General features: G+C 42.1%; 1 protein-coding gene across 1 annotated transcript in view; it reads right to left on the bottom strand.

Annotated features, from left to right (window-relative positions):
- Positions 1 to 226: 226 nt before the first annotated feature.
- The window catches only part of Ankrd10 (ankyrin repeat domain 10), a 23,500-nt gene continuing 6,453 nt past the window's right edge, over positions 227 to 17,273 (bottom strand). The window contains exons 3-6 of the mRNA XM_055608407.1: positions 15,849 to 15,940; positions 6,214 to 6,449; positions 4,592 to 4,687; positions 227 to 1,643 (exon numbers count right to left, since the gene is read on the bottom strand). Coding sequence (XP_055464382.1) covers positions 1,180 to 1,643; positions 4,592 to 4,687; positions 6,214 to 6,449; positions 15,849 to 15,940 — 888 coding nt within the window. The 3' untranslated portion in view covers positions 227 to 1,179. The remainder of the gene's footprint in view (positions 1,644 to 4,591; positions 4,688 to 6,213; positions 6,450 to 15,848; positions 15,941 to 17,273) is intronic.

Below are 17,273 nucleotides of genomic sequence, written 5' to 3'. Positions count from 1 at the left end.
GCTGACACACAACTCACACTTCTGCAAGAGCCCCAGGAAGACAGGGCCGAGGCCAAGAGCCCCAGGAAGACAGGGCCGAGGCCAAGAGCGTGCTGGCACACCCATCAGATTGGGCACGAAGACAAAACTTGAAAGCAAAAGTGCAACTCAATGCAAACCCTTTTTTCCATCTTTTTACACCCCCCAGATCCCAAACCCACCTAGAAAGTACACTCCAGAAACAGAATCAGCAGTGAGGTTTTTTTTTTTAATTCAATTCGTAAAGAACAGTTTAAAAACAAAAATGCTAGTACACTCTTAAAACATTGGCTTCTTCATCTCACAGTTTATTTGCACCAATTGTTATTACAAAAACCAGAAGTCATTGCGGTATTTGCAGTGTAATCACTAGTTGCCTAAACAAAAGCTAATCTCTATAAAACCATAAATTTAATGCATTTTAATAAGAGAAATCTAAAGTTCTCTCAGTTAACTGGATATATAGTGGCATACATATTTAAGCAGAAAACCTCAAAAAACAGTAACAAAAAAATAGGTCACCATAATAAAATATTCTGACCCGACAGTTCCTACAAACAGCAACTTCCACTATATATAAAGAAAACCATTGTCTGTGGTAAAAAGTCTAGAGACCAAGTAGAAATGTGGAGTAAAAACACAACAAACCCTAATCCATCTTGGGCAGAGCTTGCTTCTAAGGAAACACAGGCAGTGCGAGCACAGGGAAGGGACGATCTCCCCGACCACCCAATGCGCCTGCAGCAGTGTCGCTGCAGGACGCTGCTGGAAGGGCGCTCCTTGCACAGGAAACAGCGGTGTTGCCATGAGCACTACAGCAAACAGGAAAGGTGAACAGTTTGAAATGATGCCCACGTGTCACCAGTACCCTCATTTACTAAGGAAACCGTTCTGCGCAAACAGAATTCACAGAAAGACGGCAATGTCTCATGACAAAGAAAAAAAAAAGAGGCTGGTGTCAAACAGGAGAAAGCTCCAGAGTGCATCTTGCAGGAGAGCTGCCACCCTATGAGGACGGCTGTGCACTGGAAGGCCCTCTGCACAGCAGCACTCATGAGGAACCGTGTGAACGAACCCAAGTACCTCCCCAGAAAGCTGAGGCACCAACAGCACAGGCTGTGCAGCTCCGTCAAGCTGCAGTGGAGCTGGGGTCCCCTGGGCTCAGGAGCCATGGTGCAGCTGCATGGTGCCCAGGACAGCACTGTCGTAGCGCTGCTCCACCCGCACACAGCTTGAGTGCTCAAGCACGCTGCTCAGCTCAGGGATGCTCTCGGCAGTGTCCCCGAAGCCATGGTAGTGTCCATAGTGCAAGCTCTCCCCAACGTCCCCCACCCAGGACGGCCTGCTGGCCACACAGCTACTTGGGCTCCCATTCAGATGCAGAGACCCACACATCTCAGGGTTAACGCCTGTGGTCTTTTCTGGCTCCTCAGTCCCATTCGCAGAGACAGAACCCTGGCCACTGGGAAATGGCTGTCCATTGCTAAGTCCATTAGATCCTGTTAAGCACGGGTTACTCCTGCTCTCCATCCCATTGAGTTGGGCCACGCAGGGGAAGTCCAAATGTCCATTGATGACACTTCCGTTTGTCAATGTATTCAACACGGAGCTACCGTTTCTCACATCTGCATTAAGAAATATACCTGTCACCAAAACACAGACCAATGGGGAAGGAGAAACCAGCATATGTTCAACTCTTGGTACAAGTATAAAAGACTTTGGTTTGTGTTGTTGCTATTTTTTTTTTCTTCTGAACAAACCAATTCCTTTTTCAAGGTCACACAGGCAGATTTAGAAGTAAACCACAACTGTAGTAGGTATTTCAGTAGCTTTGGAGAGAGATCTAAAATGCAAGCTGTCATCCAAAGTAAACACAGAGCAGTAGATACGTGTCTACTAAAAGCAGCCTCAAAGAGCAACTTCCATCACCACCCCCGGGAGGGTTCATCAGAGCCCAATAGAATATTCTGTACTTAAGACAGAACTTTTCTAGTTAAGGAGGAAGTGGGAAAATGAAGTAGTTCTGCCACAGAAGCTCTAACTAGTGTGCCACTTGGGGGCGCTTCCCAGTGAGGGTAGCAGACACAACTGATAAAAAGAAATGTCTGTCCTAGGTACACCCACATGTACGCACAAGCCCACAGATGCCACTCAGAGCACTGGCACAGTGCAGAACGGAACTATAGCAAAGGCTGCCTACACCAGTGGCCCTGACAGTCTTGGGTCAAGGGTAGTTCTGACAGGTTTCTACTGAGTCCAGCAACAAAAATGACCACGAGAGCCAAGGCCTTATATCTGGTTATTATCAGAAACTATTTATGCTGACAGAAAAGTGTGGATCTATTAATCCATGACTCTAAGTGTCCACTGACAAGATGACAGCTGTACAGAGAACAGCCCATCACAAAACACGGGCACACAGGGCTAGAAAGACCGAGAATGTTGATGCTTGCAGGAATTCACACAGTAGGACAAGAACTATTTCTTGCTTGGAAATATTGAATTTTATCAATGCTCTGGGCTACTAAGAGGCAAAACCCTAAATCCACACAAGCTCAGCTCAGCTCTAGTGGCTGGAAGAGGAAGACTGTGTCCAGCACAGGAACTTCTTCCTGTGCCCCGACTGTCTGTGTCCTCTCTCAAGGACTGTGGTTACTAAGCAAACAAGACATCAGATCCCCCAATCAAGTCCCCACACCAAATTATCAGTAATCATAACTTAGTAACTCCAACACATTCAAAGGATAATTTACCCCTATAATTATAGTTTTTCTCTTTAAACAATTCAATTATTAGAAAATGAATATTTCAAGAACTAGGAACAAAATGTAAAAAAAAAAAAAATTAAAAAAAAATGAAACAAGTTATTCGTACAGGGGAAAACTATACATTATTTTTTCCAAAATCAAGTATAAATCACCTTAGGTGATAACTCATAAATAGGATGGTGAATTTCAGTTATTAACGCCTATGTACACAGTATTTTCCCCCATTTAATGCACAGCTGAAGCAAATCCATTTCACTATGTAATTTCAAAACAGGGACCTGGCAGCCAGCACTGTCTGGGGCGGTGTACTGACGTCTGAAGGACAGAAGCCCGAGATTCAGACAGACAACTCTGTCAGACGAGCAGAGACAGACAGGTAGATAGGCTGAGGCCGGGGAGAAGCCCCTGACACTCACCCCACAGGTCTCAAATTCGGTTCATTGACAATGTGAAGGCATCACTTCTCAGCTTTTCAAAAGTGTACAGACTACGTTTAAGGAGGAGTGCCCAATTCTGTACAGGTCCTGGGCAGCAGTCTCCACAGGCGCGTTGCGCATACAGATGCTGATTCACACAAGGAACTGGCAAGACTCTCTAGGGATTCCCAACATGTTTCTTCAGTCAGACAGTACTGGAAAACACCAGAGGCCACATGGCCTTCTGACAGCCAGAACAAACTGGCTTGAAAGACAAGCCTGGCCATGAGTTTAGCTCAGCCTGGCTCTAACACTGTCAACACCAGGAGACAGCTCACTCCTGCCTGACCAGGGAGGGAGCAATGCTGTCTTCATAAACAACAGGCTCTGGCTTTTGTCACACTTCCTTCTTTAGGCAAGACAGCCTCTGCACAGAAACCCTTGTTTAAAATGTGCTCTCTGAGCAACTGTCCATGCTGAGAGCACACACCTCATTGAATTATATTATTTGGTCAGGGGTAACAGCAGCCACGACTGTGCAGAGCAGGTTCTGAGCATGGAAATATTTTCTGTGGGTTTGGAAACACACAGGTGACCTTTTATTCTCAGTAAAGAAGTAACATAAAGACATTCTAATAAAACCTTTTTATAAAAAATCATAATAGTTAGATTTTTGTTGTCACCTAAAGAACAGGAGAAAAAGGGCACATGCCAAATAAATACATCATTTCAGAGATCCTAAATCCTGGAAAAATTGAGCTTCTTTGAATTTAAAACTGTGAAACAGGGGTTATATTTTAATATGCTGAACATTTTAAACATGTAAAACACCGTTGAAAATGGTCAGCATTTCAACTGTCTTCAAGGGAATGCCAGACACCAAAGCAACCAAGAGCATGGGGCAAATATCCCCAACGTGTCTGGAGTGGGTCACAGCCACCACCATCCAGTTCCCAGTGTTTACAGTGAGTTGTTCACCTGCTGTACTGCCTTCCACGTATAAGCAATAGCGTGTCAGGAAACCACAACTGCAGACCTCATGAGAAACAGGCAAGGCACATCACGTAAAAGCTTCAAATCAAACAGGGAGATTGCACTAATTCTTATAGCAATAAAATTCACCAAAACCGCTTAATTCTTGCATCTATACAAGTGTCAAAAATGTAAATTATAATAGAACATTTTTTTTAAAGACACTGGACAAGAAAGTGCAAAACTTAAGAACTTAGAAATAGTAAGCATACTGATTCTTGCAACGACAAGGGGTTTGCATTGCTGAAACAGTATATATTTCTATTTCTTTGGGTCCAACAGAGCCCCTCTCCTGTTGTTTGGTGTCTTCGACCACTGGGGTGTTGTTGCAGCTAACAGGAAACTGTCCACTCCCACCTGATACAGCAGCAAACTCCCTGTCAACATGCATTCTGTCAGCGTCGTCTTCAGCCTCACCATTCGCTAGTGGCATGCTGTGATCCAGGCTTGCAACTACACAGGAAACAGGTGATTTTAGATTTTTGTGTTAAAAAAAGAAATCAAAGACATGCTTTCCATCCTCTTTTATCTACACTAAAAGCTTTTCAACCATGAAATAACTTAAAGAAGCAAAGATCTCTAATGGATTTTTCTATTATTGTAAAATACTTTTTATAATAAAAAATGTTTCATTATTCAATTTCAGCTCAAAGTCATGAATTCTATATTTTTGCTCATTTCCTTGATGACAAAAAGTGTAATTCGTAAGACTGTTCTCTGGGGAACACAATGAGTTTATATAAGCTGCAGATAATTCTAAGCTGGTCCTGAAACCTTCCCCCTCCAAGTTGTTTAATGAAACTTCCTGAAGACAATTCTTAAGATGAAGCATGTAGAGCAATCTGGACATTTAAAACAATCCACTAATATCACTGAAAAATTTACGGAAAGGGGGACGTTCAAGCACAGCTTGTCTAGAGGCCCGCTCCCCAGCAGACAACTGAAGGCACACACTACAGCGTCTGACAGGGAGAGAAGCTGCCACTGCGTAGCTTCACTTGCTTAGACTGCCACTCTGCGGCTGCAGATGCCATCACTGTCCACTCACCTGGCCCAAGCCAACAAAGAACCTCACCTGAAGGAACAGCCCCTGTCTTTGACAAATGCCCTCTAATTTTAATAATTATGGGCCTCTTTCCTTAAAACAAACAAAAAAACCCCTGCTCCTTCATGCTGTTTCACTGACACATACATCAGTCTGTTATTCAAACATGAAGAGTGAAATCTGGGTCCTGGTGTGGCTCGAGCTCGCAAGGAACAGAAGCAAGGGGATCTCTGAGTTTGAGGCAAGCCACAGCAAGATCTAGGCTAGCCAGGCATGCAGAGTGGCCTCTACCTACCTACCAACCTTCATCTGCAGAAAATTTTATGAACGTCAAGACGGTCACTCTTCAAACTCTAAAAGCATAGTCTTAAAAAGGGGAAATGCTGGCTGTGGTGGTGCAGATCTTCAATCCCAGTACTGGGGAGGCAATGGCATGAGAATCTCTAAGTTTGAGGCCAGCCTGGTCTACACAGTTTGATGACAACAAGGCCTACATAAGAGAGACCAGACCCTGTCTCAAAAACCCCACTGAGTACAAAGCAACAAGAATGGAAACCAAAAACAACAAAAGGGAGAATTATTGAAGTAACCTAACTCAATGTCAGATGATAACCCTGCACCACCACACACCATTCTGCAGCGGTGACAATACAAGAACAGCTGTCTTCTCATGAAAACATGCCAGTATCAATGATAATTTTGTTGTTTTTTGGAGAAAAGATCTCATTATGTAGTTCTGGAACTCTGTAGACCAGGCTGGCCTCCAACTCACAGAGAACCACCTGTCTCTGCCTCTTCAGTGCTGGGATTAAAGGTGTGTGTCACTACAGCCAGCCACTGACTACTTATACTTTCTGTCTGGCATAAGGTGGCCCTCAAAGTTGTTTTTAGCCATGAAAAAGGAACTTGACAAGAGTCCCCCAAAAGGTCTCACCTCCAGTTCTAGCTTTCTTCACTCCCAAAGATTCTGAGTCTTCCAAGCATCTCTTTCGGTTTGTTCCCAGGCTAATGTGATTGGGAAGTATGCTCTCATGACCTCCACTCAAGGCGCCATTAGGGCAGTAACGGCTCATTTGATGGCTCTGGAGGCTCAAGAGAAACTGGGTGCACTCTTGGAAACCTTGGGTTTGTGCAATGTCTGCTGGCGTCAGGCCGCTGGCATTTCTCAGGCTGTACAACACAAAAACAGTGAATTACACCCCACAGCATTTGACCATGGTGTCTGCTCCTGCCAAGCTGACTAAACTATCTGAAGGTCACAACAGATCTACAGCAAATCCTCATTATGGGAGCAGTTAATCAGCCTGGTCTGTAACTAACTTCTCCTACACATATTTGATTTGGGAGACAGTTAAAAAAAAATCAATATGCTAATCTTAAAAATGTCTCTTCCTATTTGACTTCTCAAAGTTGTGTTTTATGTCAGTCTGAAGATCTAAATTTACTCTAACTTCAGACTTCACCTGAAACAGATTCTGTATTAGCTGCACCTAATGTTAAAAGCCCATCCTTTAGCTTGAGTAAAATTATAACAAACAAGCATGTACTGACAACATTGTCCATGGCATTCATATCAAGTGTTCCCTGAACGCAAAACGTCACAGCTTAGCAACAAGCCAGATTTCTGGCTGATATGTGACACTCTAAGTGGAAGTTCAGAAGGCATCCTGACAGGGTGAGCCGCCACTGGGCCCCACACCCGAGACAAGGTGAAGTACATTTTGATAGATTTGGCCCTCCACAGGAAACCTTGCAGCAGTGTACCATGCGGGCACTCTCCAGTGTTCGGGTGCACACTCCTCTGGAAAACCTGCAGAACTGCCCCAGGAGCTCATTCCCTAATGGGTCACCTGGTGATGACACTAAAACAGGCACAGATGGTAGAAAGAAGTACTGGCAGAAAGTACTTAAGCCAAAGAGCCGAACAGGGAAGAAAGAGCTTAGTTTGTAAACATGAGGAAACAGAAAATCGAGGGAACAAGAGCTACTCTGCTAAGCTCCCTCGGAAGGCAAGGACGTGTGCTACTCTTGAGGGCAAAAGTGCAGGGAGGCAGCACTGTTAGCTTAAGCTCATCGACGGGCACTGGATACATCAGTGGGGAGGAGGGCTTCCATACCTACTCAGCCAGCTATTCTTCACGTCCAACCAAGACGTGATGAAATGAAGGCCTCGCCTCGTACCAGAGAGATGACCAATCCAAACCCTGATGCTTGTGCTTGTTAGGGTTACTGTTAAGGCAATAAACAAACAAACAAACTTAAAAAAATTCGGAGCACAAAATCTATAGGCTCAGGGATAAATAATGGTTCTTAGTTTACAAGGATAATCACAGCCTTGTACTCTTATTTCCAGTGGTCACACACTTGAGGCTTCAGCTGCAGAAAGTGGTTTAGATACTCATCAAACAAACCTACTTAAAAAGTGAGAATATAATATATGTGTGGAAGACTCACGTCATTCGTGTATGACGCACGTTGGTGTAGTGTTTGTGCACAGGTGGTACACGTGGGCAGTGTTGGTGTGCATGTGTAGAGGCTAGAGGGTGACTGTCTTCTTCAGCTACTCTCCATCTTGTTCTCAGAGACAGGGTCTCACACTGAACCTGAACTCACTGACGTGGCCAGGGTGGCTGGCCTGTGAGCTGCAGGACCACTGTCTTCCCAATATCTGGGGATCCAAACTCAGGTCCGGATGCTTGTATAATAAGCATTTCACTGATTGCTTATCTCACTAGCCCTCAAGTCTGGTTTAATGAGATACAGAGAGACAAGACTTGAGCTAGAAAGCAGTAGCACATTCTTAAAAAACAAAAAGCAGTTATGTACAGGAGCAGCTGATATTGTCAAGACTTCAGCAGTGTCAATTATGAGGTACTCATGCCAGCATCTTTACTGACACATGAATTTAAGCTTTATAACAATCACTTTCACTGCGACATGTATGTATGTGTACTGTGTGTGGTGATCACAGACAGCTTGTTAAAGACTGTCTTCTTCCACCACATGGGTTCTGGGGACTGAAGTCACTGGGCCATCTCACCAGTGCCCAAACGATCACTTTTACAGATAACTATGGTCTTGCTCACGAAAATTAAAGAACACAGAAACAAGAAGCTAACATTCAACAGTAAGGAAAATAAACACACTAGGAAATCACCAACATAGCTCTATAGTGGGCTAATGCCTCCTGATCACCTATGTTAGCTGAGCTGACCAACTTCTAGATGTTAAAAGGCCCTAACCTTCACACTTAAAGAGAAATCTCAAAAAGGGAGCTCACCCGTCTTGTGCAGCAGCAAGCAGAGCCAGAGGTCAAGCTGAGTTTCTCATCATTTTCAAGGATGAAAAGTAAACATGTACAGAAACTAAAAAGTGTACTGGACACAGCAGTATCTGTGCTACACAGTGCCTGTAGAGGCAATGATTCTGCTTAATTTTAAGTGGTGACAGATACCATGTGGTGTAATCAGAAAATAGGACTACAGAGCCTGCCCTGACTGCAGCACAGCGTCTGTGTTACTCAGGACCAACTGCACAGTAGTTGGCATTTACCCTCTCCAGCTCAAGGATGTGCTCGATGTACACTGAACAGCGGCCACCACCCTCCACTTGTGTTCTATCCAGATGTCCTGCTCATCTCCACTCACCATCTGCACTCTCTATTGCTGTGTGAGAGACCCTCAGTCTTGTGCACTCAGAGCAAAGCCCTCCACATGGCAGCTGGCCTGCTCTGATCAGCAGGGAACATATACTTCAGGTCAGTACTTTTTCTTTGAAGGGCCAAGTATGCAAAGCATATCACCTCAGTCCTAACTATTCAGCTCTTGGGGCTACAAGTCAGTGTGCAGCTTATTTTCTAATATGGATAATGAAATTTGAACCACATGGAACTATACATATAATGAACATTATTTCTCGTTTTGATTACTGTTAAACTGGCATCTAGAAAATCCTTAGCTCATGAACCCTCAAGCAGAAAACCAGGGTCAGATCTGCCGACAAGCATGAGCCTGCTTCTCTCTCACATCAATCAGCATCCTTGATGTCTTCCTCAGTGTGTTCACTTTGTAGTCAAACAAAAAGTTAATCTATCACAAAATACTAGATACCAAGAAAAATACTAGCCCAATCTTGTCTCGCTGCCACTGTGCCTCCACCTGAGTGCCTCACAGCGAAACCCACAGGCGAGAATATACACAGTAAGAATGGCTCTCAAGTCTTCAAACTACCTTGACAATTAAGAGGCTAAGAATATTGTGCACTTCCACATCAAAATTAGAATAAGCACTAAAATCCCTTCAAAATGTGGGATTTTACTTTTTAAGTGTTAGGGATCAAATCCTGGTCCATACACACAATACGCAATCCATCTTGACTATACTTGGAGTCAAAATACTAATTTTAATAAAAGAAGCCTAGGTCTTTAAATTCTATTTTCATATATGCTTGCTATGATCAACCCACATATCAACATTAGTGTGTTAACAGCTGAGACAGCACTCTTGTTTAGAATAACCAGTTCCCAGTCTGAGGCAGTATCTCAGCTTTCCATGCCCTTGGAAGGTGGGCCCATGAATGAATGAATGAGACCGCTTGCTATGACCTTTATGTCCACTTTAGTTTGGGTCAAGCTTATTAACAGTCCACCCCTCCAGTCTGGGATCCACCAGCACTCATGAGAGTCTTCTATGACCACACAGGACTAACTGGGTCATATAGACACAGCCTCTAATCAATAGAGATAAACTATCTGGGAGAAATGGCTACACTGTTTTAAAGAATGATCTTATCTACTCTTTTTGGTCCTAAAATCCATATAAAAACATTAAAATGGGGTCTATTAAAAATTCTAGTCTTGCTGAAGCTTTGAGGTTGCCTCTGAGAAGGAAGTCTGCGAGACCAGACTTTCCTGCATCTGAGTTCAGTCTGCTGCAAACACAACACTGTTTGTGCCTATCAACTCCAGCTCTTTATCCCCATCAAGAGGACAACAGTTCCCTCCCTGGCCAGGCCATCCTCAGCAGCACTGACATCAAACCTAGGGCCTTATACATGCTTGGCAAACTCTCGACCTCTGAGCTACATTCCCAGACCTTTTGCCAATCTTTCAGAATCAGAAAACTCTAACACAGGAAGAGAGGATAATCCTAGCTACAAATGAAATATTTTGCCAAAGTGGCAAAAATGAACCAACCTGTCATCAAACACAATTTTCTGTGAGAACATTTTGAAAGGAGCATTAAATTTAACTTGCACAAGAATTACTCCCAAGGAACTGTAGAAGTGATCACCGCAAAGACCGGCTACCCCTTTGATTTTCCACTTACAGTGTCACAATACCAGAGAGAGAAGCTGTTCCAATGCGTGTTTATTTACAATAATAACCACAGGTCAGGAAATAAGTAAAATAGTTTTCAGAACTAAAGGTGTTACATCACCTTTGTGATACTTTCTTGTGCTAATGCCATGTGACAATATAAAATAACCACAATTTTTATATAATAATATTTCTGTTAAAATTCTGATCTGAATTTAGCTATTGTTAGTTTACAAATAAAAAGGTAGATATCGTAAATTAGGGTAAGCAAAGCATGCAAATCTAAAGAATCTATATCTGAATTCCTAGATTAGCATTAAAACCAATCACCGCAACAAATACCTCAACAGTATGCTTGTGTGCAGAAGGGAAGCCATACTGAGCATTCAATGCCACAACCGTAAGGTTTCGGAGAAGCACCTGTGGCAGTTTCAGCAGTTTCTATGTGAATGCTCCCCCTTTCTAGGATTACTTGAAAAAAACCAAGTCAATTCGAATTACGTAGCTGTAAAACATTGACATGTGTAGTTTTTACAGATTTAGAATCTTCTGTGTGACTTAAAACGGGCATGGTTCATACACAGGAAACGTCAATCATAAGGGATCACATTTGCAGGCAAGACTGGATTAAAAATACATACACACACATGAGGTGCAGGAGCAGTCAGAGCTGGGCCACTGGTGTGACCACCCTGACCGCCTTCGTGCCGTCTCTAACAGTTACATCCAGTAACTTTAGCATGAAGCCAACGTATGTCAATATTTCAACAAAAGTTTAACAGTATGGACTAAAAACCATCAACTCACGATTCTCGTTACTTTAAAATTTGGTATGCTGTATCGCAAATACATTAGTAACTATTCCTAGATGGAAATAAGCAAATAAATGGAATCATTAAAAAAAGATAAAAAAAAAAAAAACATTTACTAAACGTCCATTTGTACAGACAAAACATTAGCAAACATCTGTTATTGCAGTAAAAGAAATACAGGTGTATTTTTAACCCTTTGGTATCCAAACACATAATCATGAAGACTTTCATAAATGCACTCTTCAGTTAACAAAAGGAAGAAACTATTTTTAAAAAGTTTCCACCTGAATAAGTTTGGTGCCAAGTTTTCATTTCAAGTTCAACATTGCTGAGGACATGTAGCATTGCATGTGAGCCACAATCATGATATTTAGCATGTTCTAGTGCAAATTAGCAGAAACACTGGTATCTGGAAATTGTAGGTTTGTTTTGAAAACACCAATTTAATGTAATAGCAACAGTTAAAGAAATAGTGAAATCAACTTATCTAAGTTATTAATAAAGTAATTTGTATAGTGATACATAAAGTCTGTCAACTCTCTCTGAAGCCCTGTTACACACTGACTGTCCCAGACCTACTCAGCTGTCTCTATCTTACAGTTCCTGGATGGAGGAAAAAGCAACAGCAAGACCAAAGAATCTGTGGTAGGGACAATCAGAAAAGGGGCAAGCATGTGAGGTCGCAGAGTACTAAAGCATCAGACTCATTCAGTCATGATGCTGAGACATCTATTCTGAAAGATGAACACATTGAACTGAATTAACCACTAACATCTGAAGTGAATAACTAACACAGTAAATCTTGGTTTTGCCCAGAAAAAAAAGTTACATCGTGATATGTGATTGTACTAGTGATAGCCCTGCCTCTAGGCAGAGACCAGGTGAACCAAATCCACAGAAGCCTAACAGCCTCACCGCAGCCTAGAGCTGTGGCCTACTGTCACGTTTAGAGCTCTGTCACAGACAGATGACTGAGCCCACCTCAGCAATGGGCTGCTCGCTTACAGTTGAGGGCGGAGGTGAAGGAGCCCCTGTACAGTGTGCCACAGACTCTGCTTATCTCAGCCCATCGCTGCTTTTTCAGCTGTCTAGTGAGCAGCAGGCAAAAAGGCTGCTCTTGGGTTAACAATAATTATTTCAAAGGTACCCCACCAGACCTACGATAAAACACACAATTTCTAATGAAGTCATGCTCTACAGAGGGAGGAGACTGGTATCAGCCCTGCCTTCCACATCATGAGACTGATTCAGAAGAAAGCGCAAATATGCATGTGTGAATGTCTTGATTCTTTCCAGAGGAATAAGGAAATAATATTTTAGTATCGGGCAGCCTTGGAAGCATTGGTTCCCTCAAGAAAGTATAGTTATCTAAAATGCTAAAGGCAAGGCTAACCCAAGGCTCAGAATCTGCTCTTAGTAACTAACAGACGTTAGTGATAAAAGGGTTTTAAACATTAACATAGCAAATGTTTGTCTTTTTGCAAAATCACATTAAGACTCAACCTGATCTTGTTAGTCTCTTAGCAAAAGAAACGGGGTGGCTCTTCCTGTGTTGGGACATGCCGCCTTCTACCTAAAGGCTAAGAGTAAAGTCGGCAGCCAGCACAGGTGAAGAAGTCGAGAACCACCATAGTTCAACATGCTGAACTGTGCTCCTTTAAGTTCACAAGCATTCCGTATACCCACAGAGCTGAGATTTGATCCTGTGTATCTGGACTTTAGGTGTCAACAGTGGCAAGTACTGACAACTACCATGTAAGCCGGAAACAGAAGCTCATGTGGAAAGATAACTTGGCACCAAAACTCAAGATTTAAATTAAGAGAAGAAAACAAAAGTCCATTAGCATACTCACGTGTGGTGCTAGAAAATTAATACGATGCACAGCTGCTGAAATGTGTTATCTTACAGTTGCAACCTACATTAACAAGTCAGTCACAGAACAAACCCTTCTAGCCATAGACACTTAGCAGCTACCCTCATCATCTACCTGATGACCGAAAAAAGCACAACTTTAGTCTTTGGCCACTTTAATGTAGCAGATATATAAAAAGCAGAGTAGGAATTAAGAGCAAAATCATTAATTTAAAAATAGCAGTATGAGGTAGCTTTTAACCTATTCACAGGAGAAGGAAAGTTTTTAATCTCCTAAATATTATAGATTATAAAAGGAATTCAAAATCTGACCCATTCTGAAACGGAAAATATATTAAGTGATTTTAAAGAAGCAAACTAATGCTAAACCCCGGTCTTAGGGGAAAGAAGATCTGCTGTGTGCTGGGACATCTGGCCATGTAAGCAGCAGTACAGGGACACAGACCTAGGCACTACTACTTGGGAGAGTCAAACTGCTTACAGACAGACTAAACAGGATAAATTATAAAAGACACCAAGAAGCAGCTTTCAGTTTAGCTTACTGGAAAATCCAACATTTTCTCTAGATGATAAACTGAATAACCACATACACAATAGCAATAATGATTACTTGTGTTCTAAATCCAGGCCAAAGACTTCTAATTTTAAGTATTGCTTTTGCCTAGGTAGTTCACACTAAATGTTCTTTCCAAAAAATTGTGAAAGCTCAGTCCAGGGCAGTCACCATAGTGCAGGGTCTCGAGGGGGTGGCTCCTGTACTGAGATGGGGGACAGACTGGCACTCGAGGCCATGCTCAGCCACACCTGGTAGAAAAGAGACACTTGAGGTCCTGTAACCAAGGACAGAATTGTAAATAAAAGATACTCATATTTTAAAATACCTACTTAAAAGAAAAAAAAAAAAAAAAAGAAAGGAAATAGTGACAGATATTTATTTATGGCTCATCGGATCAAGCTACCCATTAAAATTAAAACTACTATCTTTGTAATAGAATGTTCAGGACCAATTAAAGTATAATTTAGAAAAAAAAAGCTATTTTTAAATCCCCAACTTTAATTGTCCATTATTTCCATAAATGATAATTAAATAATTTTATCAATTGTTATATAGGACTGTATTTATAATCAAAGCTTGTTATTAAAGGTCTAAGTCTTTAAATATAAATACAGAGAATAAAACTGATTCTATAACTTTAAAAAAACAATTGAGAATCATCTTAAATGTTTCAAGATTATATAATACATTCACATTATCAGGTTGTTTTTACATTACCTTATATCACAGCTAAATATAAAGTTACAAGGGTCCTTAAAATGTAGCAGCTAATACATGCCATACATTTTGTTTTTGAGATAGGGTCTAACAATGTTAACTCAGGGGGGTCTCAAAGGTCTATTCCTGTCTCCGCCTCCTGAGTGCTTGGATTCCTGCCATGTGCTACTATGCTTGGGCAACACAGGCCATATTTATAACATTAACATCCAAGGCCAAACTAATGGCCAAATTTCCCAATAAAGTAGGAACCAGAAGCCAAGACAGTGACTAAGCTGAGCTCTGGACAGACATGCCTACAGGAGCCAATACATGGTTTTGCTCCTCAGGACCTATGTTCAAAAATTTATCATAATACATAGTCAGAACAACAAAATGGAAACCAAAGGGTTAAACTAAATCTTGTGGGTCTTATTTCATCCAAAGTCTCAATTTTCATATTTCCTGTTAGAATATAAAGTGGTTTCTAGTTGAATATTTTTTATGAATTACTCATGAAGTCACAGTAAAATTTTATCAGTTATTTTGGTGTTAGAGCTCTCTATAGCTTACACTCATGTTTTAGGGGTGAAAACCGCATCCATTTGTTAATGCTGTGAACTGCAGAAGAAAAGTTTTACACTGCAAAAAAAGTTAAACAAATGAATATCATACCTAAGTAAACGTATAATGCTACGGCTAAGATAACATTTCTGCACTAACACATTCACACATTAGCACTGCTCTAACAGGTGACAGACTCCAGCTCACAAAAATTGCACTAAAGGACATTCTAAACTAAGCCCTCGGCCTCAAAGATGGCAAGCACCTTATGTGTGCAGCTCCAGGTTACTAGAAGCCATAATCACTAGGTGGAAGGAGGCTTTACATGAAGCCTCACATTACCAAGGAAATCCAGACTTAGAAACAGTCTTCGCAACTGTGAGGCATGCTACTCTAATTCAAGCTCTCCTCCCACCGCACCCCGTTTGAAATTCGAGCCTGGTAAGCCAAGTGTGAAAACCTGCCACAGTGACACACTACTCAGTGGCAAAGTCAATGACATCAAGTTCCAACAGTCTTACTAGCCTGTTCTTTTCACTCCACTCTGCTGTCACACTCTGAGCACGGGGAAATAGGCCTACATCTGTAGTCAACCTAACACAATTTCCTCACTAACACCTGATCAAAATGGCCCAACTACATTACTAATTTTAGAAACAAACTTTTAAGGCTTTCCCTACTCTAAATGCTACTTCTGGATCTAGCACCTTGACCACATCGCTAAGGGGGAGGGATAATTGAAGGTACTTACTCGGCGTGAGCCCCGTTCCCTACCAGGGCACTGATGCACTCCAGGCTCCCCGAGCGGGCCGCCTTGTGAATGGGAGTTTCCCCCTCACAGTCCTGAAACAGAGTGCACACGCTCAGATTCACCAAATTGTTCACGGCGAGAAGAAGTAACTAACACAGCCTTGCTCCATCTTTGGAACAGTACGTAGTTTACCTCTGAAAGGAAGTTGAACGCCAGGCAGCATTTAGTTACAGGATACTGACAAAGACCTGGGAGGCATCCCATGTTGGGGTGTGAGTGCCAGTCATGCTTTACCAATCATTTTATCCTGGAGCTTGGCACAAATGTGTATAGAAACTCACTATAACTACCTTCTGACCAATAAAAACAGATTCATATTCAAATAGCCACTCAGGCCAAAAGAAAGCTCTCAAGCCATTAAAAAGTTCAACCTCCCAAATATTCCTCTACAGCTTCTATATAGTGCTAAAGCCCACAAAACACAAGTGCTTGTTTTGAACTCTCTATCTTGAACTGAACTGTATTTAAAAAAAAAAAAAAAAAAAAAAAAAAACCAGTCAAGTCAGAGGATGGGATAAAGAGAAGAAAATACCTAAGCTGGGCAGGGGGGAGCTTTGTAGTGCAAACCGACCTTCAGTATGGCAAAGACATTGGAGGCACAAAAGGAAAACAGATTGAAGTGAGCACTCACTCAGAGAGGCCACTGTGGAGTGTAACAGTCATTAAAAAAAAATATGAATTTGCTTAACCTCTAGCCCATTTTTGGTTATAAGAACCAAAAGCAAAAAGTAAGCTGATGAATGCAAGCAAGAGGAGACACTTCTGTCAGACACTCATCAACCGCTGTCTAGGAAACCCCAAGGGGAGAGGTTTGCTAGTACCTGAATGGATCCCAGCTCAAGGTTTTTGGGAACAGCAGTTGGCAGTACCTGTACCCACATCATTATGGGATAAAGAAAAAAGGCAGAAGCGGGGCAACTACACCGTTGGGAAAGGTTCATACATGAATAAATGTAGCAGGATGCCCAAGGTCCTTCCCGTACTTCCATCAAAAGTGCCATACTGCTTTACAGCAAAACAGAACCAGGCTGACTGCTGACAGCGCAGGGCAGGGCGGGGGCCCACTTAAATGGCTCCAAACAGACTTAGAAGAGACACAAGGGTCTCATCAGGAAAAGGTGTTTTTGTTTTTTTGTTTTTTTAAAGAGAAACAGCAGCTGGACATGGTGGTGCCTTTAATCTCAGCATTTAGAAGGCAGAGGCAGAGACAGGCGGCTCCGAGTTGAAGGCCAGCCTGGTCTACAGAATGAGTTCCAGGACAGCCAAGGCTAAACAGAGAACCCTGTCTTAAAAAAACCAAAGAAAGAAATAAAAAGAGAAACAGCAAGCCATAAGTCTAAGAACTACTTACTCACTCAGATGTTT

The sequence above is a fragment of the Psammomys obesus genome, unplaced genomic scaffold (genome assembly GCF_907164565.1).
Source record: "Psammomys obesus unplaced genomic scaffold, mPsaObe1.curated_primary_1811, whole genome shotgun sequence".
NCBI lineage: Eukaryota > Metazoa > Chordata > Mammalia > Rodentia > Muridae > Psammomys > Psammomys obesus.
The sequence above is the reverse complement of the archived record's forward strand: the minus strand, read 5'-3'. Positions and strand labels throughout refer to the sequence as shown.